The sequence below is a fragment of the Hydra vulgaris genome, chromosome 13 (assembly GCF_038396675.1).
Source record: "Hydra vulgaris chromosome 13, alternate assembly HydraT2T_AEP".
Taxonomy (NCBI): domain Eukaryota; kingdom Metazoa; phylum Cnidaria; class Hydrozoa; order Anthoathecata; family Hydridae; genus Hydra; species Hydra vulgaris.
The window spans coordinates 4,838,661-4,861,500 of record NC_088932.1 but is presented as its reverse complement, the minus strand read 5'-3'; the positions used below and the strand labels follow the sequence as shown (position 1 = coordinate 4,861,500).

At 28.2% G+C, this 22,840-nt stretch overlaps 2 protein-coding genes across 2 annotated transcripts in view; one reads left to right on the top strand and one right to left on the bottom strand.

Annotated features, from left to right (window-relative positions):
* The window catches only part of LOC136089555 (vesicle-fusing ATPase-like), a 34,881-nt gene extending 27,416 nt beyond the window's left edge, over positions 1 to 7,465 (bottom strand). The window contains 1 exon segment of the mRNA XM_065815606.1: positions 7,090 to 7,465. Within this exon segment, the coding sequence (XP_065671678.1) occupies positions 7,090 to 7,465 (376 nt within the window).
* Positions 7,466 to 14,001: 6,536 nt separating this feature from the next.
* On the top strand, positions 14,002 to 14,436 carry LOC136089554 (uncharacterized). The gene has a single exon (XM_065815605.1). It carries the CDS (start codon positions 14,002 to 14,004, stop codon positions 14,434 to 14,436), a length of 435 nt encoding a protein of 144 aa, XP_065671677.1.
* The last annotated feature ends 8,404 nt before the right edge of the window (positions 14,437 to 22,840 follow it).

The window sequence follows — 22,840 nt, the reverse complement described above, 5'->3', positions numbered from 1 at the left end:
ACATATGATTTCCAAAGTATTCATTTTAGTAGCAATAGATTCAGCTGATAATTTGGTGGTTCCATCACTATCACTTTTAGCAACTTCATGCAACGCTTCATAAATCTTTTGCATATTTTCCTTGATCGCTTTTACAGCTCTGGTGTGACTCTCCCATCTTGTATCACTGAAAGATTTAACTGTAAGTGATGGACACGACGTTTTGTGGAACCGGAAAAAAAGTTATAAAGGCTTTGAATAATTCCGAAAAATATCACATTTTCCAATCCAACTTTTACAGAATCAACAACAACAAGATTAAGTGAATGTGCTGTACAAGAGATAAAGAGTGCTTGCTTATTTCTATTTAAAATTTTCTTTTGCAAGTTCTTGTTTTTGTCTCTCATATTTGCATTGTCGTATGCCTGACCTCTCATATCTTCAAGTGGAAGTTTATTTTTTTTCAATGAAGCCACAATGTTTTGTTCAAATCTATGACCTGTAAAATTAAATTTTGTTTATATATGTTTCTAAACTTTTAACATATATTACATCAAAAAGATCAGGAAAATTTCAAAAATTTACAAGCCTGTGTCATCAATAATAATAAAATTTAAGAAACTCTCTCGGATGTTGACAACCACTGAATCGTTATGACTAGATATCATATAAAAAGAGTTAACTGTTCATGATGACTGACATCTGTTGTGCAATCCGCAATAATGGAGTAGTATTTGGCTTTTCGAATTTTTTTAAGGATTTCCTCTCTAGTAGCACGAGCCACTAACTGAACAATTTCTTCTTGGATATTTTTGCTAAAGTAATGGGTTTTGTTTGGATTTTCCCCTGCATTGGAGACATGATATTCCATGATAATTGGGTCAAATTTTGCCATAAGTTCAACTATTTTTAGGAAAATTCTATTGTTTTCTTCATACAGTTTATCAGATAATCCTCTAAATGCTATTATCATAATTTCTTGCATAACTGTTTAATTTTTGGTTTACAGGGCCCTTCAAAACTATTTCTTGAATATTATGGTTTGTAAAAGTCTAAAGCCAATCAGAAATTTCTTCCCATGTACAAAAAATTCGCTCGATTCTCGATCGAGAATCGAGTTTCGCTCGAGAATCGAGTTTTGCTCGATTCTTCACCTTCCATCTCAACTTCATGTACTCTGATCTCGTTTAAATTGATTTTATATGGCAAAATTTTTATCTCAGAATCATTGTTGGGGCTATAAAATGTTTCTGAACTTCAAAAAGTATCTAGTTTAGTTTGGTTTTATCACGTTCTTCCTGTTTTTTTAGCCGTTTCAGATGATACTGAAAACCGGACAACTTTTTCCTTTTCTCCATTTTCTAATTATAATTCAAAACTCGTTAGACAATATCTAATACTTTCCTAATTATTGTTAAACATACTAATAAAAAAAATAAAAATCACTAACATGTTATAACGACTGATCAACTATAATAATAAAGTTATTATGATAACAACATTGAAAACCAGCCAATTCAAAGGAACAAATTCTATTGGTACTAAGATATGCTGAATAAGCAAAAAAGAATCCCGGAACTTTCTTTAGAGACATTTTTATAAGTAAATTATTTACAAAAATTAAATATTGAAATATCGATGTAATTTTTTACATATATATAATAATAATTTTTATCTGAACAAAGTATTTTTTTGGCAAATTTTTATTTAATGTTGATCCTAAAATTTGCCGCCCCTAGAAATTTGCCGCCTGTGTGCATTGCACACTTAGCACACGCCACGAGCCGGCCCTGTATATATATATATATATATATATATATATATATATATATATATGTATATATTATATATACATATATATATATATAAAAATACATATACACACACATATATATATATATACATATATATATATATGTATATATATAAAATGTATGTATATATATGTATATATATACATATATACATATATATATATATATATATATATATATATATATATATATATATATATATATATATATATATATATATGTATATATATTTATATGTATATATAAAATGTATATATTTCTGATATATATATATATATATATATATATATATATATATATATATATATATATATATATATATATATATATATATATATCATAATTACATGCATTAATACATAATATTAAAATAAATAAAAATACATATCAAAGGTATGTGATAAATAATAAATGTTAGAATTATATATACAACACTAACTCTAAAATTAGGACTAGAAATATAAACATTATATATACATATATAAAATGTATATATTTCTTTTATATATATTCATAAATTTACCCAAATATATATGCATAAATACATATTATTAAAATAATTAAAAATGTATGATAAAAAATAAATGTTAGAATTAAATATACAACACCAACTCTATAATTAGGACTTAATACTTTTCCTATTAAAATTAGAAGTTTTTCAAAAAAATGGAAATAAAGTTTCTTATCCAAACGTGTTTTTATATAAAAAAAACTTAATAATGCATACTTTCATTATTGGTCGAAGATTTTATACTGAATATTTGCTTGATAATTAGGGTAAGGTGTTTAAAGTTTTTCAAATAAATAAAAAAATTAGTCTGTGAACAGACTAAATTTAGTCTGACTTATTATGTTTTATTAATTTTGATATTACTTAAAACATCTGAATCTTATTAAAATTAAGTGCTATTTTGAGCTTAGAAATAACATATTTAATACAACTTTGCAATTTATTAAAATGGTCATTTTCAAATAAATAAATCATCAACAAAAATAACCTGAATAAACCGAATATACTCTGAGATTTATGTATATTATATACAATTTGATGCAAAATCTAAAAGTTTTAAATTAGCCGCAATAAAAAGAAGTTATAAAACATAACTTTATCAAAATATTTTTTTTATACCATCTGCATGTATTCTATTAAGTTTTAGTTGCCTTTTCTTTACGGCAAATTATTTTTGTAATGGCTAGTTAATGAGACAATAATTTTCAATGTGTCACTTCCTCAACGTTGTCAAAACAACGTTTAATTAACGTTGGCAAAATAACACTTTTTCAACGTTTTTTAACTACCACATTTTCAACGATGGTATATGTAACGTTGAATAAGCGTTGTTTCATAAATAGCTTAAATACGTTGAAAAAGCAGCTAATGTCTAACTTTGATAAACCTTCAACTTTGCGACGTTTTTACAGTGATTATTTGCGTACTTTTATTCAACGTTGAATAAACGCGGTTTTTTGAGAAGATAATATAAGTTGATATTTATACGCTTATTCAACGTTGAAAATGTGACGTTTAAAAAGCGGTTTATTTTTAACGTTGATGAAGCATAGATTTTGAATCGTCTTTAAAATGGCTTTTTGCGTAAGTTGATTCCACGTTGAATAAACGTCTTATTTTGAGAAGCTAAATTACGTTACAATTTCAACGCTTATTCAACGTTTAAATTTACCGCGATTTAGTATACAATAACAAACATTGATTCAACGTTGAAAGCGCGTTGTTTTTGTGACTGTAACGCTTTTTCTACGCCGCGACCGGTTTTCAACGTTGATTCAACGCTGACATGTTTGCTGGGATAGTATTCCACAGTTTAGGACCTCAGTTTGTAATTGAGAATTTAGTAACTGAATAATATATTTTGGATTGAGTATAATTGTTTTTTTAAAATCTGGTAGGGTATATGTGTCTTATTTTTTTAAAAATTGAATTAAATAAAATTGGGGAAATTTTTTTATCCAGTTTGAACATGAAGATAAGAACATGATAGAGGTTTAATTTAAATACATTTAGAATATTGAGTTCATTAAATGTTGTTCGAGTGTGAGTGAAACGATCTACGTTTGAGATTATCTTTATAGCATATTTTTGTTTACTCAGCAATTTTTTTACTTTCGTTGAGTTAGTGCTGCACCAAGCAATGTTTGCGTAATTTAAGTAGCAGTGAATTAAAGAAAAGTATAGGTTTTTCAAACAAGATAGATTTAAAAACTGCTTGGCTTTGTACAATATACCCAAATTTTTTAATATTTTATTTTCAATTAGTCTTATGTGGTCTTTCCAGGTTACATTTTCATCTAATAACACGCCTAAAAACTTTATTGATTGTTCTCTTTTTATTAGTTTATTATCAATAAACTGGTCTGGTAGTTTGCATGCTTTTTTATGAAGACAATGAAACAAAGTGTATTTAGTTTTATTGATGTTTAAAGACAGTTTGTTTGACTTAAACCATTGGGTTAACTTTTCAAGTTCCTTATTTACAGTTTGAAAGAATAAACTTATATCTTTACTGGAATAAAACAAGTTGGTATCATCAGCAAATAAAATGGAGCTTAAGATGTTAGAGAATTTATTTAAATCGTTTATATAAACATGATATAAAAGTGGTCCTAAAATTGATGGTAATTGTTTGATAATCAGTTTTTCCTCCGTCATATAATATGTACTGCTTCCTATTAGTCAAATAACTCTCAAACCAGGACAAGCTACTATTTATAATACCATAACTTTTGAGTTTTGATAGAAGGATTTGATGATTGACTGTATCAAAAGCTTTACTTAAATCTGAATACCCCTAGGGTATACTTGTCTTCCTTAATGCTTTATATATATCATGAACAAGATGAGTGATTGCATGCTCTGTGGAATGACCAGATTTAAACCCAAACTGTTTATTATAAAGAATATTATCAACATTTAAAAAAGAATATAATCTATTATACATAACCCGCTCTAATATTTTAGAAAAAAAAGAAAGTGTTCAGATTGGTCTATAATTGGCAACATCAGAAGGATCACCTAATTTTAATATTAGAATGACTTTTGCAATTTTTAGGTTATCAGGAAAAACACCTTGCTGTAAAGATAAATTAAGAATGTGCAATAGTGGAATTGTGATATGTTTAATTGATTTAATAATGACATTAGCTTAGATGTTTTTTTTAAAATTAGAATAATCGAACTTTTTTAAAGAGTATTTTTTTATTATAATATTTTATTATTATATTTTATTATATTTATTGATATCAAAAACTGTGTTGTACTCCTTGTGCTTAGTAAATTTTAAAGATATTATATATATATTTTTTCTATCTTATCCGTTTTTTTAAGTTTATACGTTTTTATGCACATGCCAAATTTCAAGAGTTTATTTTAACTAGCAGATACCCTACTTTTACCCTCACTTTTGGTACCTAAATTTTTGTTTTTCCGAATTGTTTGGGGGAGAATGGGTTAATTTTGATAAATTCAAACCAGATCTGTATAAACATTGTTAATCTTTCTAAATCTTTTATCATAAATTAAAATTCTAATTACTTACTAATGTCAGAATAAATGCTAGTTTTGTATGTTGACTTATTAAAATGTCAAAAGCTGTTAAAAAATCTACCAAGCAGTGTTGATAAACGGCGTAAATATTCTCGTCTCCACTTTTCTTCCAAAGGAGACGGCGGCTGCCTCCCATTTACTTTTTGGCGGCAATATTTTCTTTATTTCGCATCCAGTGGCTTCCACCTTTCTATTGACGGTCGCAATCAAAGTTTTTTTTTGGAGGCAAAATGTTTTAAAGGCCAACGCCAATATAGAGGTGGAAGCCAATGGTGGTCGCCTCCAGAAGAAATTTTAGAGGCAAAACCATTTGGCGGCCGCCTCCAATAGCTTCTGCATCTCGGCTGCAGTGTTAAAATTAGAGGCGGAAATATTTGCCTCCCGCCAGCGTATGTAATGAAAAGTTATTACACGTTTGTCTTTAAGTTACCAAGCAATTAAAATATTAACTAAGAACAAATGTTAAAATTTGACATCAAAGATTTGTTTTATATGATTTATTGACTATTTAAAAAATTATTTGAAAAAAAGTTAAAATTTTTTCAGAGCGGTTGTTTTTTTAGGACAATCGAAAAATTTTAAACTTTTAAACGTTGGAAACTTTTAATCGCTTAAAACTTTAAAACGTGTAAAAGTAGATGAGTCAATATTTTTAAACGTTTTTTAAAGTACAGAGTAAAATATAAATAATATTTATAAAAGTATATATACTAAAAGTTTATAAATTTTAATTTTTTTGTTGTAATTTGGCAAAACTATTAGCGTAATACAGCGTGGTCGCAAATTTTTTATAAACATTAGCAGATATTTTTTCAATAGCTTTTACAATATTCAATTATTAAAAACAAGTATTTAACGATATGGCAAATGATAAAACGGATAAAAATTTTAGCATGTCAACTTTTTTTAAAAACTTTGACCAAAATTAGTCAATTTAATTACTTAAAAAAAAAAATTTTTAATTTTTTTGTCAAAAAGATTTATTCGCCAATGGCATAGAAGTAAAATTTCCAACTTTTAACTGTTGTTTTGAATAATAAAACTACTAATTTATTTGTTTCAAAAAAAAAAAAAAAACTATTTTAAATACTAAAAACTTATGTAAATAATCATATAAAATGAAGCTAGATGTCAAATATTTAACATTTGTTTCTAGTTAATATATAATAATATTTATAGCAAACGAATAAATATTTTTTAATACATCCACCGGCGAGAGGCAAATATTTCCGCCTCAAATTTGGCGGCCGCAGCCAGTTAGGAGATAGAATCCATTGGAGGCGGCCTCCAAATGATTTGTTTCCACAATTTTTTCTGGAGGCGGTCACCAATGGCTACCGCATTCCTAATGGCGTCGGCCTACAAAACATTTTAGCTCCAAAAAATAAATGTGGCTGCGGTTGCCAATGGAAGGGCAGTAGATACTAGAGGCGGAAGAGAGAACTTTTTGCCGCTAGAAATTGAATGGAAGGCCGCCGCCAACAGCTTCCCTCTCCATATAAAGTCGGCCTTTTGGCAGAAAGTTACTTTGCCGCCGGACGGCATTATCAACTTTGCTACCTAGTGTTTTTAAAATCTACCTAATGTTTCAATTTAATTATTTAAATAATTAGTTTAGATTTTAATCAATTTAATTCATTATTTTAATAATTAAATTAAAATTAATTTAACTAATTAAATCCAATCATAAACATTAGCAATAACAAAAAATCAACAAAGAAAACAAGAAAATACCATATAAAAGTCCATTTAAAAGTTCATATAAAAAAATTCTTTTCACATGCTGCAAACCAAGTTGTTCAACTAATTCTGGAGGGTAAACTCTAGATACCAATGCTCTTCTAAATATAACTGAAAATTCCTTATCTAAGCCATTAACACCCATTTTCGAAAAGTCTCAGTCAGAATTTAATATTGATGTGGTTGTCATAGCTGATTTAGAGATAAATCTTTCAGGTAAGTTTCGCGTTGCATACTTACCTGTAAGATTTATTTTTGAATCATCTGCCTTATCAAAGGAAACTAATGAATTCATCTTAAGCAAACCAAATGTAGAGGCACTATTTTCAATACATTCTATTTTATCAAAAACCAATAGTAATAATGACATTTTATTAGTAAACTTGAATACCAGTTTTTGACCTATAGTAAGAATCACCAAAACATTCATTGAATATTTTCAATGAATGTTTTGGGAAGATCACCAAAATATTCATTGAATTTTTTCGGCATTAAATCAGTGTTAAAAAAGTCCATTATTTTCATTTTTTTATAAAGAAAATTTACCTTAAGATTGATTTTACTAATAATAGCAGGTGTTGTACACACACAAATGGAAACATCAGCTCCACGCTCAAGAATAAGAGCAGTCCATATTCTTTGAATATAACTTATTGGACTTATATTCTTTGAATATAAGTCCAATAAATTCAGGTCGAATTTTATCATGGGAACATAATTTATATGTGAACTTTGTACGATTATTAAAAGAAATTTTAGCAAAAAGTTCATCTCTTTTTAAAGATTAAAGATCTTTAAAATGATCTTTACTTATAATTAGACAATTAGTGAGTGACAATTCATCACTCGGCGATGTAGTTACAGTTAACATTCTCCTTTCTTTTTCCGTAAAAACTTCCATGGTTAATGATGTGTATTACTAAATTAAAAAAACATTATAAAAGTGACTATAAAGTTTTATAACGATCAGATATTATCGCATTTCTAAAGAGGGATAATGCAAATAGTACAAAACTAATTCGAAGCAAGAGCCATGTAAAAAAAAAAAGTAATATACAAACAACAAGAAACAACCAATGTATATATGCATATATACCAGGGCCTATTCTAAGAAAAAAGTTTAGGGCCCAGTACCTCCTTTTTGTCCCATATTTTTTTAATTAAATATTATCAATTTATTTTAAAAAAATAAATGTATACATACATTAATATATATATATATATATATATATATATATATATATATATATATATATATATATATATATATATATAAATATATATATATATATATATATATATATAAATATATATATGTATATATATATATATACACATATACATATATACACGCATATTTTTTTAATTTAATAAATTATCATTTTACAATAATAACAATAATAAAATAGTAATGAATAAGATAATAACTATTAAAACTGTTATAGCAGTTATAGCTTACTTCTACCGGTTTTTACATCCATTTAAAACAAACGTGACATCCATTTAAAACAACTATGACATTCATAGTTGATAAAGTCTCCCGGCGGCAAAGTAACTTTCTGCCAAAATGCCGATTTTTTTGGAGGCGAGAGCCACTTGCGGCCGTCGTTAGAAGATATTTCGGAGGCAAGTTAGTTTAGAGATCGCCTCCAGTGGCTTCTGCCTCCGATTGCCATCAGCTGCAAGAACTTATTTTTGGAGGCAGAATGTTTGGAAGGCCGCCGCCAATCGGAAGGCGAAAACCACTGGGGGCCGCCGTCAGAAGATATTTTGGAGGCAAGTTGATTTAGAGACCGCATTCAGTGGCTTTCGCCTCCGATTGGCAACAGCAGCCAGAATTTATTCTTGGAGGCAGAATGTTTTGGAGGCCGCCGCCGAATCGGAGGCGGAAGCCACTGGCGGCCGCCGTCAGAAGATTTTTTAAAATGATGATTTGGAAACCGCCTCCATAGGCTTCTGCCTCCCAACTAGCGGCGAAAGCCATACTGAAGTTGGTATTTTGGTCTCCCGCCGCTAGAAGGAATGAAAACAAAGGGTGTTGCCATGTTTGTCAATAAAGGAAAAATAGTAGGAGTTTTTGATTGCTCACAAACTCTCGATTTTTAAAAGTGATAAAGAATTTGTTAAAACAATTGATAGCAAGTGAAAAAACAGCTTGGTAGTCGTTTGAGGCTGTTGTAAAAAACACTCTTGGAAATAAAAAAGAAGAAAACTCTGCTGTTTAAAAGTTAGAAAGTTGAAAGCCTTTTGTGCTCTTCGATGCAAAATAAGTATAAAGCTTCGTTTTGTAAATAGGCATCTTAAACAGTATCTTGGTCAAGATGATTTTTTAAAGGAGAGCGGTTCCACCAAGATCTTAAGAAAATGGATAATCGTTATCAAGGACCTTTGGAAAAACACATGATGGCAGACTTCTGTCTAACAGTACTGTCCAACTTTCTTTTGTCAACTTGCATCAAGCAAGTTGACAAAAGAAAGAGCTACAAGCAAAAGTTTCTTTCCGATTGAATATTTACGAGTAAACGATTTGTTTGAAATCCTTTTCAAAATAAAACTTACGTTACTTTTTTATAAATTTATAAAAGATTTGACTTTGATAGGATGTTTATGCTATAAATTGTTTATTTTAAAAGTGTTATTGACTTTTTTTTCATCTTTTTAATTTTATAAAAAATAAAATCTTTAAAAATATACCCTCGAATTTCCAAAAAAATCTATTGCAATAATTTTCCAAAATTAATGCAATAGATTTTTTGTTTGCCTGTGTTAATTCATAACAAAAGTTTTAAGACAAGATTTAGAATTTGGGTTTTCTCTTATACTCCATTTCAAAACAAGTGACATTAAATGAAATATTTTTTTTTTGTTGCTTGTATTATAATATAATTCAAGCTTGTTGGAAGAATAATATTATTCAATTTAAAACTTAGGATAGTCAATGAAAACTTTTTTTCGATACTCTCCCCAGTTTGATACTTTAGACTTGATAAGTTTTTTCACCATCCTGACGATACTATACAATTTAGAAATCGATAAAAAATGACGTTTTTCAAGAAAACAAAAGTATAAAAGTAGTTGTTAATGACGTCAAACACCACCACACTGTGATTATTTTCATTGCGGTTTTTTTAATTATAACTTATTAAGGACTACATGTTTTTGAATGTTTCAGTTAGCAATGTTAATGCAAGTTGAATATAGTTATTTAGCTATCAGCAGAGTTTATAAAAGACGGAAAAATTCTCGACTACACTTTTCTTTCGCAGCCATTGGCGTCCGCCTCCCCAAAAGACGAAAATCTTGAAAATTGTTTTATAATATTAATTGCCGAATTTTGAGTATTTTAACAAAGTAATGACTTTGTCAGAGATTGGTTTTTTTCAAAAGCTATGGAATAAAATAATTTGGTACGATAAATTTTTTAAATTTTAAAATATTTAACAACCATTTTTCATTCGTAATTTTTTTTTTTTTAATTACATAAACTTAAATAAAAATCGATTTAATCATTGAAACAACTCAACTTTACTGAGTCTTCAAAGATAAGAATTAAAGTTTGGGTTGTGTTTTATATTCCATTTTAAAACAAGTAACATTAAATATAATCTTTTTTTATATATGATTAACGTAATAAAGAGAATTTGACTTTGTCAAACAAATCCAAATTTTGTCTAACTACTAAAATCGCGTTCAATGTTTCATCCGAAAGCCGAGTTCTCAAATGGTTGTAGACCATTGCAAAGCTACTAAAATCTCGTTCAAATTTGACCTGAGAAAATGCAGCACCAAAAACAACTTGAGAAATATTGTAAAGTTCCTTCCAGTTAGGATCATCACGTTTTAAATGCCAATATTCAGGAATATTTAAACTTTCATTCACACCAATACGTGGCTCACTATATACAATATTTGTTATTTACTGATGAATTCTTGAGTTTTGTATAATATCTACGCTTTGACGTTGACCTCCTCCTGAAAGAAAAGATATCAATTATTTGTTTATCAAACAACAAGTATTGTCTAATCGAACTGATTTTCGAATCATTAAAAGTTGCAAAGTTTTTCAAACACTTAAAAGATAAAAACTTTTCTTTAAAATTTGACTCTTTGACCTTAAATCAATAAAAGGTTAAACTGTTTTCGTTTGATTTGTGAAGAAACAAAAAAAAAAATGGAAGAAACGAATAATACTCTATGATTACGAAAATCAATAATAGCAAGTTATTGAGTAGTATTGAACTTTTATTGATACACAGTGTGGAAATTCTTGATTTTTTTAATGTTAATTGAATAAAATTATTTAATAAACCGCTTGATATCAAATACTGGTTAATTATCAATTACTGAATGATAGTAAAATCTCTACCTGAAAGTTGAGTCAAACGTTCTTCATCCTCATCTCGTAAATTTTCAGGCTGTCGAGCAATTTCAGCAAGTTGTCTTTGTGAGTTTACAAAGTGATGAATCTTCAATAGATGATCTACTCCGCGGCTTCTTAATAAATCGTTGAAAACTTCATGACCAGCACTATTCCATGCAAAACGAGGATCCAATAAGAGAGCAGCGATGAAAGCATCACATTCAAAAAACCTTTGTGAACGTAAATTTAAAGCTTCTAGAAGATTAGATGTTAAATTATTTTGTCCATTGGCAATCCTTTCTAAATTCATCACCATTCTCATCCATCGTAAAAAGAAGTCCGACATGGTATAGTCTGATCTTTGAAAATCCTTCATTGCATAAAATATCGGCTCAAATGTTCTTGCTTTCCTCAATAAATTTCCAGGTTTCATCATTTTATCTTAGCTCGCGGTTATTTCGATTAGTACCAATTTGTTCATATATCGCGAGTTTTTCAAACATGTCTGTTACCATGATGTAAATACTACTCTATCTTGGAGCAATATCTTTGTGTGGTCTCTTGAGATCAGCAAAAATTGCATCATATTTAGGCGCTTGTGTATTTCTTATAAATTTTCTTATTTCAGCAAGAGTGGCTTTAAACGGCTCTGTTACGTCTTTTGCAGCTAATTGGCAAACACAATTGGCGCTCCACAAAACATTTTGGTACAGATTGCACCAATATTGTTTTCTAACACATTTACATTTCTATCTTGTTCTTGAGTATGTGATAGCCTTTCGATCCCATCGTCTGTATCTTCAGAATTTTCTACAAGTTCTTCTTCAAAATTGACTCGATCAAGCAGATCGAAATCTTCAAAATCAAACTGTTGTGTTTCCTCAACAAATTCATTACAAATGATCATTTGATTTTGCATTTCTCTGATAGCATCAGAAGCTTTGATCATGTTTTTACCTTGATCCGAACAAGTTGAGTAAATATCATCTGCCCCTTTCCCTACTTTCGCAATCAAAGTAATTAGCTGATCAGCCAAAACCGCTCCAAGTTGCCGTCCGTGCTGAGTGAGCATTCCCAAAGTTCGATCGTGCAATTTTCCATCTTTTGTATACCGAATACTTGCAGAGAAAACATTTGTATCGAAACAAGACGCTAATTCAAACATTAATTATTGATATACATTTTCTATATCCTTTGCAATAATTTCATAAATTTGGTCAGCAGCGTTAAGAATATATTCTTTTGCTTTTTGATGATTCCATCTCACACCAAAAGCTTGAAGAGCCTTTCTAATCATCTCATTCTTCCGCATGTCATTAGCGACTGTCATAGGCAAATTTCTCATCAGACTCGATTTTATGAAGTCTCTTACTGTATCGTTTATATCGAAGTCAAATTTAACTTTTATACGTGAAACGAAAATAGCATTTTCTTTACCGTTACCCTCATTATGAGTGTTATTTCGAACTCTCCTCTTTTCCGAAATTTCTAGTTCTATAGCAATATCCTTGTGTTTTGAATGCAAATGGTTTTTGAGATGAAAAACATTTCCGACAAGAGTTGCTAGCTTTTGTTCTGCGCACACTTTGCATTTCCATCTGTTATTTTCAGTCAAAAAATATCCCACCTTTTTTTTACTTAGTAAAAATCTCATACAAAATTTTTACTGTATTTTTATGTACAAATTTATTTTGCAACCACGTATTTTGTCAATACTTTTAAACGTTGCATCGTGTGGGGAAATCTATAGCGTAAATAATTAGTAAGAAAGCGAAAAGGTAAACAGTTTATATATTTATAGTTGTTTAAAATAATTGCATTGAGTTTCCAATTGTGTGATACTGTGATTGTGGTGCGATACTAGCTTAGTTTGGATGTACTTTGTATGGTGCAGTTTTAAAAAAGTTCAAAATTTTTAAAGAATCTTTTTTTAAATTTTTGTTTAGAGAAAAGTTATTTGGTGTAAAGAAGAGCAACTCCACATAATTATGTTTTTGAATAATGCTTATGATATTTCCAATGAGGCAAATGCATTATCTGGCCGCATAGGCATCAATTCATTCACATAAAATATTCAAAAATTTTTTGGTAAAGAATGGTAAACTACATTGTTACTTTTGTTTCAGAACGTAATAACTTTCAAAAAGCTGAAAAAAAGAACCTTTAAGTAAAAACATTGTTACAAATCGTTTCAGTTGAAAAGGTTAACATAAAGCAAGTTTTAATTGATTTGACTCGATTGCCATAAGTAATATGTTATTTTTAAAAAATTTTAATATTTTTAAGTTAAAAACTGCACCACACAACAAAAGTGCAGGCCAAATTAAACTAGTATCACTAATTTAATTTGGCTTTCTTGGACAAAATTTAACGGCCACTTTCAAATCTTTAATTTGCACTTATTAAAAATAATAATCCATTATTTTTTTTAACTGTCTTAATTGCTTATTACGTTGGCTATAAAATATAATGTCGAAACCTGAGTTTCGATATCAAATAAACATTTAATTTTTGAATTGCATCAAGGATATAAAAATATTGCAAAAATGCGTGCAAAGATCGAAGAAAAAGACATATACGCGGCTCTTGTATTAAAAGAAGAAGGCTATAGCATCAGACAAATAGCAGAAAAGCTCGAAAGGTCTCACTCTTGCATTATTAACATAATTCAACGATACAAAGAGACCCGGTCAATTAATGATCGTCATAGGACTGGACGCAATATAATTTCAAATAACCGTGATGTTCGCTCGTTAGTGAGATTAATGAAAGAAAGCAGACAAGCATCATCTACAGACTTGTTTACGAAATGGACACTGTCAAATGGTCTGAAAGCAAGCCCTAGAACTGTGCGAAGGGTCCTCCACAATTTAAGTTATTTATGGCGTGCTGCTGCAAAAAAACCACGCTTAAATGAAAAACAAAAAATTGCCAAGAAAGAGTGGTGCAAACTACATAAAAATTGGTCAACAGATCAGTGAAGCCGTGTGGTCTTTAGTGATGAAATAAACGTTGAGGTAGACAACAGAAAAGGTCGCGTAATGTTGCGTAGACTTCCGAGCGAACGGTTCGATGAATCATGCATTTTGAAACGAACAAAACAAGGCAGTGGTTCAATAGGCATTTGGGCCGGTATGAGTGCCTGTGGAGTTGGCGTTTTTCATTTATTCGATGGTAGACTCAACAAAGAAAGGTACATCGAAATTTTGGAAAACTCGCTTATTCCTAGCATTGATTTATGGCAGTTGCAAGATGGATTTATTTTTTAGCAAGATAATGCGCCGTGTCATAAAGTGCATGTTGTTAGCGATTGGTTCAATTCTAAAAAAATTCAAGTGCTTCCATGGCCTGCCAATAGTCCAGACTTGAATCCAATAGAGAATTTATGGTCGTGGCTTGATCACAAGCTTGGTAAAGAACAACTTTACAATTTGATCTCTCATCATTTGAAAAATGTGCCTGATGAAGTAATCAAAACTTTAATGAATTCAATACCAGAACGAGTACAAGAGTGCTTGAAAACAAATGGAGGAACAACACGTTTCTAAATTATTTTTTTATTGCTTTTTGAAATATTTTTGAAACTGGTCTTAAAATTTTGTCCAATTTTTTTTCCCATTTATATTTTTTACTAGTCAGTTTTTTAATTTTTTAACATTATTTTGTAAAAAAATTATAAATTCTTTTATAATAAATATAAAATACAAAAAAAATTCTTTCTAAAAATGTTTTTTTTTTTTGATACCTTTTTCCAACATAAAATTATACTAAGGTTAAAAATAAAAATTGAAAAAAAAAAAGAGTGGTCTTTAATTTTTGGCCATCGCTGTAGTATAGATAGTATAGCATAGATTTGTACCATAAGTTAATATAGTATGGAATCATCATATAGTTTTGATGTATGACAATAACTAGTTATTATGTTAACTTAACTTATTTAATAAGTTATTGGCATACTATAAAACTTTATGATATATCCGTACTATGGTCGCTCTCCTTTTTTTAGCTATGCTATGAGAGAGTGAACCATCCGTTATATAGATTGAGTGTATATTTTTTTAACCTTAAATTTAAGGTGAAAACAAGTTCTATAAAATAAGTTTATGTAGTACATCTAAATTTTTGGTAAATATACTGCTGTTGTTGTTGTTGTTAAAAAAAAACTATAGTTGTATTATTTAAATAAATAACTTAACGTATAGCAGTATAAAATTAAGATAAAATTATATTTTATTGGCAATAACAAACAAAATCTGAAATCTTTTATAATAATAAAAATGCCATTTTTAAGTATTTTTAGATGATTCAAAGTTACGCCTAACTTAAGTCAGAAAATAGCAGACGTAACTTTTCTTGCGTAAAGTTTTCTGAGCACTTTTTAGGAAAATGTTGTGAATACCGTTTTTTAGACTTTTTGCGTAAGTAATAACTTACGTAAAAACTTAGGAATTTCGTGAGTTTTTGTTTACGCAAGGTTTGCGAATACCACTTAGCGTAACTTTGAACTTTAGCAAAACCTACGCAAATTTTACGCAAATTTTGGACTAACGAAAGTGTGGTGAATCCGCACCCAGTTCACCAACCGCGTTTTAACTACGCTGGTGGTGGTGTTAGTATTTTTGTCAACAAATCAATTAACTTTATTTTACGTAATGATCTTAATGTTAATGAAACAGATTATGAGTCGTTGTGCGTAGAAATTATAAACAAAACCACCAAAAATATTGTAATTAATTCTATTTATAGACAACCATCTGGTAGTTTAAGGAAATTTATAACTTATTTAAGCAGTTTTTTAACCAAAACTAGTTTAACACGAAAACATGTTTACTTAGCTGGTGATTTTAACTTAAATTTGCTTAAATATGCTTCAAATAAAAATGTTCAATACTTTTTAGATAGGGTAGATTAGGGTAATATGAGCATCTTAAGCAAAAATTGAAATAATTTCAAAAATAATTAAGTTAAATCCGAAACTTTTGCGAATAAACAATATTTATGGATCCCTTCTCATGATCCGCTTAGATATTTGGGCACCCGAAATTTTTTGTTAAAAACACAGAGGTTTTAAAAAAGTAACAAAAATGCTCATATTACCCAGACTACTTGGTAATATGAGCACTTTAAATTAGCTCACAAAAAAACATTAATTTTGTAAAAAAAATACCAACCTGACAATTAGAACTAATTTTTGAAATATAATGATTCGTTATTAACAAAACTTATGATTAAAAGATCAAATTTTAAGCCAATTTTTGTTGAAACAATACTACTATGTTTTCCGTAATAAAAGGAAAAAAAGATTAGTTCGTTATTTTTTCAATTTTATCAACTCAAGCCTTTGAACAATAAAAATTCAATTTTTTTGAATTTAAATTACAGAAAAATATTTAATATTGTTAAAATATTAAAAAGTTTTACTATATTTTATTTTTATTCAAAAAACCAATTAAAACCACTGCTTTTTTAGGACCTTTAAACTAGGTAATTTCAATGAAAATCACTGGGTAATTTGAGCATGCTCATATTACACAAAAATGGCATCTTTAAATAAAGTCAAAACTAAATAGTTCTATGCATTATTTTTCAAGCCAAAAAGACAAAATAAGACAAAAATGTCTTAGCTAACATATCTTTCTTTATGAAAAAATTAATTTCATTATTTTAGCACCAAAATTTCGCGCCACAAACTTATTCATGCGTGATGATATTATTTTAAAAACGCAAAAAATTTAACAGCGTCTTAATTAGGTGATACCCGCTAATTACTGCATATAGATTTACGCTAATTGCTTTGATTCCTGTAATCACCACATAAAGTCGATTCAAAAAATACATAGCAACTTTAACTTCACTGTGAAACTTAACTTCACTAAAAAATCTTTAAGTATGCTCATATTACCAAGGTGCTCATATTACCCTAATCTACTCTACTCTAACCCAATATAACCTAATGCCAAAAATAAATAAGTCAACGAGAATAACTAAGACTACATCGTCTTTACTTGATAATATAGTTACTAACAATTACCAAAACTGTCGTTCAGGAACGGGGATAATCAAAACTGATTTAACAGATCACTTTCCAATATTCCTTATTACTGATAACATTACCCAAAATAATCCCCCCTCGAACTCTATAATTCTAACGCGACAGATCAATGAACACTCTTTATTGTATTTTCGAACTCTTTTATCAGAAAATATAGATTTTAATCTTTTTTTACAATCCCATGAAGTCAATAATGCATATGAATTAACTTTAGCGCAATTCAGTAAACAGTATGACGTAGCATTTCCTATTAAAAAAATAATTATAAAATCCAAGTCTCTCTTAAACCCCTGGATGATCAAGGGACTAATAAAATCGTCTAAATAAAAACAAAAACTTTATGTTAAATATTTAAGGCACAAAACATATTAAAATTAAATAAACTACAAAAACTAAAAAAACTTATTTGAAAAAACAAAAACAAACTCTAAAAAAATTTATTATGCAAAGTTGCTGGAAAAAACTAACGGCGACACTAAAAAAAGCGTGGAATATAATTAAACAAATAATTGTTAAAAATAAATGTTTAAAAAATAATCTGCTCCAAAAGCTTTTAATTCACGGGGAAATGATTTATGATAAAAAAAAATAGCTGAAAAACTAAACTCATTTTTTCTTGAAGTAGGGCTGAACTTGGCGAGTAAAATTCCGCCAAGTACCATAGAATTTGAATCTTATATTAAACCGTGTAATACTATTATGGAAGAATCTAATTTAAATCTAAGCGAGATAAGGAATGCTTTTAATAGTCTTAAAAGTAATAAAAGTGCAGGCATTGATAAAATAAGTGTAATTGTTGTTAAGTCAGTTTTCGATATCATTGAACCGTCATTATTTCATATTTTTGACCTTTCATTAAAACTAGGTGTTATGCCAAAAAAACTTAAAGTTGCCGTAATCACTCCAATTTTTAAATCTGGTGACGAAACTAATATTTCCAATTACAGACCTATTTCTGTCTTACCTTGCTTCACAAAATTATTGGAACGAATTATGTACAACAGACTTTATAACTATTTGATGTTAAACAGTTTGCTGTACAGTAAACAATTTGGGTTTCAAAAAAGATAATTTAACTAACCATGCGGTAATCGAACTGATTAATCATGTATCAGATGCATTCAATAATGATTCTTTTACCTTAGGAGTTTTTATTGATCTGTCAAAAGCCTTTGACACTGTTAACTATAAGATACTTATAAAAAAAACTGGAACTCTATGGAGTAAGAAATAAAAACTTACTTTGGTTTGAAGATTACCTGGCGAACAGGTCACAATGTATTTTTTATAAAAAAATTGAAAAAAAAAAATACATTACATGTGGTGAGCCGCAAGGTTCAATCTTAGGACCGTTTTTATTTTTATTGTATATAAATGATTTGTACTTAGCATCAAATATTTTAAATGTTATATTGTTTGCAGACGACTCCAATCTTTTTTATTCCAACAAAAACATAAAAGTTCTTTTTAATACTAAAATTACTTAATCTTTTAATCAATAAAACATTTATTAAAAGGAAACCAATCGTTAATTTTTTAAGAGTAATACTAGATGAAAATTTATCATGGAAACCACATATAAAATACTTAGAAAATAAAATCTCCATAAATATTTCCATATTATATAAAACTAAACCATATCTTAACACTGCTTCCTTGAAAAAAATATACTTTTCATTTATTCATAGTTTTATCTCTTATTGTAATATTGTCTGGGGTAGTGCTAATTATAGTAAATTAAAAAAAATTGTAGTAAGCAAAAACACGCATGCAGGATTGTATTTGATGCACACAGAACTTTTCATTGCGAACCTCTTTTAAGGAAGCTTGGTGCCCTAAGTATCTATAAACTTAATATGCACCAAGTTCTACAATTCATGTTTAAAATAAAACATGGGCTTTCTCCAATTGTATTTCAATCTTACTTTAGTGATACCTCGCACAAGTATCCTACTAAATTTTCAATTAACAACTTTATTGTACCAAAAACTAAGTCTTACCAAATCCAATTCCGAGGACCGTTTCTATGAAAACACTTTTCAAAATTTGTTACAAAAAAAAAAGAATATTCAAAACATCTCTTTGGAACAATTCAGGACAGAATCTAAGAGTCTCTTATTACAAAATGACTTTGATTTAAAATATCTCTTTTACAATAAATACATAAATAATATAAATTATCTAAAAAAATAGTTATTGACACAACTTCTCTTTTGTTGCAGTTTTATTTTTATTTAATTTTTTTTTTTGTTATAAAACTATAATACTTTTATGTTGTTGTTAATCTTTGATATATTGAGTTATATTTCAATACAAATATTTATATTATATTAATATTTATATTGTAACTAACATGTGTAAGATTCTTATTTTGTACTTAGCTACTTTTCTTTTTTGTATATAAACCGACGATTTTTTCAATGAAAATGGGGCTCGATGATAAGTAGTTTATGTCTTTTGCTTGCTCCAGCTCTCTTATTTATTAACGCGATTTATTTCATTGTAAATTTTATTATACGGCAAATAATAATAATAATAATAAAAATGTAGTCTGTGAAGAAAATATACAATCAAAGTTAACCTTAAAACGCGTTATAACTTATGACTTCTAAATGCTAGCTGTAAATTTTCATAGATTAAATGTTGTCTAATTATTACACATTGAATCCATTATTTTGTTAAAAAAGAAATTCCATCCACAAAAATAATTACCTACCAGTTTATTATGCCATTATGTTACAGAAAAAGCTAATCTAGCTAAACTAATTTAACTAACTAGTTTGACTCTTGATTTACACCTAATTGACATTTATTGTTCAAATAATTAAAAACATTATTTTAAAATTGCAGTAACAATTAACGTTGTTATTAAAAAGCAAAGTTCTAGCATAAATATAGGAGTTTAAACCTATATCCGCTATTTTCTCCATAAACGATTTGTATCATTATGAATGATAATGAAATATAAATCTTATACTCTAAGGTATTAAATATAAATATCGTCATTATATGATGATATTTATATCCATTACTTAAGATTATAACCGTTATCTTGAAAGTTTTATTACTGTACATACATTAAATTGTTTATATATAGAGTATAGATTAGTAGCCTGTCCTTTTCTTACTTTTAATATAAAATAATCATGGAATTGGTATAAGTAGATTATTTTATATATATATATATATATATATATATATATATATATATATATATATATATATATATATATATATATATATATTATTTTATATATATATATATATATATATATATATATATATATATATATATATATATATATATATATATATATATATATATATATATATATATATATATATGTATATATATGTATATATATATACAGCGTCGACCGTATTTAGGCGCCGATTTAGGTGCCGCCAAAATTAAAATTTGAGGAGATATTTTTTTTTTACACTTTTTACGGCAAAATTGTTTGTTTTTTTTTGCTAAAAAACGCTAATTTTCAGGTAAGATTTTCTGGGACAGGAAGGGGGTACTGCCTCCCAAGTTTTTTTTCTTAGTATTCTAATATTACTCCCAAGTTTTTTTTCTTAGTATTCTGCCCTGATATATATGTTTATATATTCGTTGCTTTTTGTTGTTTGAATATTACTTTTTTTTACATCGTTCTTGCTTCGAATTAGTTTTGTACTATTTGCATTAACCCTCTTTAGAAATATGATAACAGCTGATCGTTATAAAATTTTATAGTCACGTTTGTAAATTTATTGCCATAATATTATTAAAGTTAATTGATGTAATTTATTAGTTAAGTCATACGCTCCTTTTGTACTTAATTACGCCCTCGAGGATTTCTGTTTCTGTATAAAAGTTGTAAATAGAGTTTAAAAAGGGAATCAAAAAAATAAAGATTAACAGTTGTCGTATTAACAAGAAATAGTAAAGTTTATTATACTGCACACATTACTTATTTGTGTAAAATATTTGGATTGATTGTTTCCATATTTTTATTGTCGCTGAGTTGTTTATATATAGTGTATAGATTAGTAGTCTTTCCTTAATTTAGAGATAAATTTTAGCAAAAAGTTCATCTCCATGAACTTTTTGCTAAAATTTATCTCTGAATCCTCCACCTACTTTGATAAGGCGGATGATTCAGAGATAAATCTTACAGATAAGCATCGCAACACATCAATATTAAATCCTGACGAGGACTTTTGGAAAATGGGTGTTGCTTTGATAAGGAATTTTCTGTTAAATTTAAAAGAGCATTAATATCTAGAGTTTACCCTCCAGAGTTAGTTAAACAACTTGGTTTGCAGCGTGTGAAAGGAATTTATTTATATAGACCAGGTATTTTCTTGTTTTCTTTGTTGATTTTTTGTTGTTTTTTGTACTATGTTTATGATTGGAAAGAGATTTAATTAGTTAAAATAATTTTAATTTAATTACTTGTTAAAATAATGAATTAAAATTGATTAAAATTTAAACTAATTATTTAGATAATTAAATTAAAACACTAGGTAGATTTTAAAAACACTAGGTGGCAGAGTTGATAATGCCGTACGGCGGAAGCTGTTGGCGGCGGCCTTCCATTTAATCTTTAGCGGCAAAAAGTTCTTTCTTTCCGCCTCCAATAGCTTCTGGCCTTCTACGGGCGGCCGCAGCCACAGTTATTTTTTGAAGGCAAAATGTTTTGGAGGCTGACGCCATTGGTGGCCGCCTCCCGAAAAAATTGTGGAGGCAGTATCTTTTGGAGACCGCCTCCAATGGATTTTGCATCCTAACTAGCTGCCACCGCCAAATTGGAGGCGGAAATATTTGCCTCTCGCGGCGGATGTAATAAAAATTATTTGTTCGTTTGCTTTAAAGCAATTAATTACTAACTTGAAACAAATGTTAAATATTTAACATCAAGTTTCATTTTATACGATTATTTACAAAAGTTATGAGTATTTAAAAAAGTTTTTTTTTTTAATAAATAAATCAAGTTGAATAAATTAGTATTTTTATTATTCAAAACAAAAGTTAAAAGTTGGAAATTTTACTTCTATGCCATTGGCGAATAAATCTTTTTGACAAAAAAATAAATAAATAAATTATAATGAGTAATTAAATTGACTGATATTGGTCAACGTTTTTAAAACAAGTCGACATAAATTTTTATTTACTTTATCATTTACCATTACGTTAAATACTTATTTTTAATAATTGGATATTGTAAAAGTTATTGAAAAAATATCAGCTTATATTTTATAAAAAATTTGTGACCACGCTGTATTATGCTAATAGTTTTGCCAAATTACAACAAAAAAATTAAAACTTTTAAACTTTTAGTATATAT

Bases quoted from the DNA above. Each gene is read 5' to 3' on its own strand.
- LOC136089554 (XM_065815605.1), top strand. From the start codon at position 14,002: ATGCGTGCAAAGATCGAAGAAAAAGACATATACGCGGCTCTTGTATTA.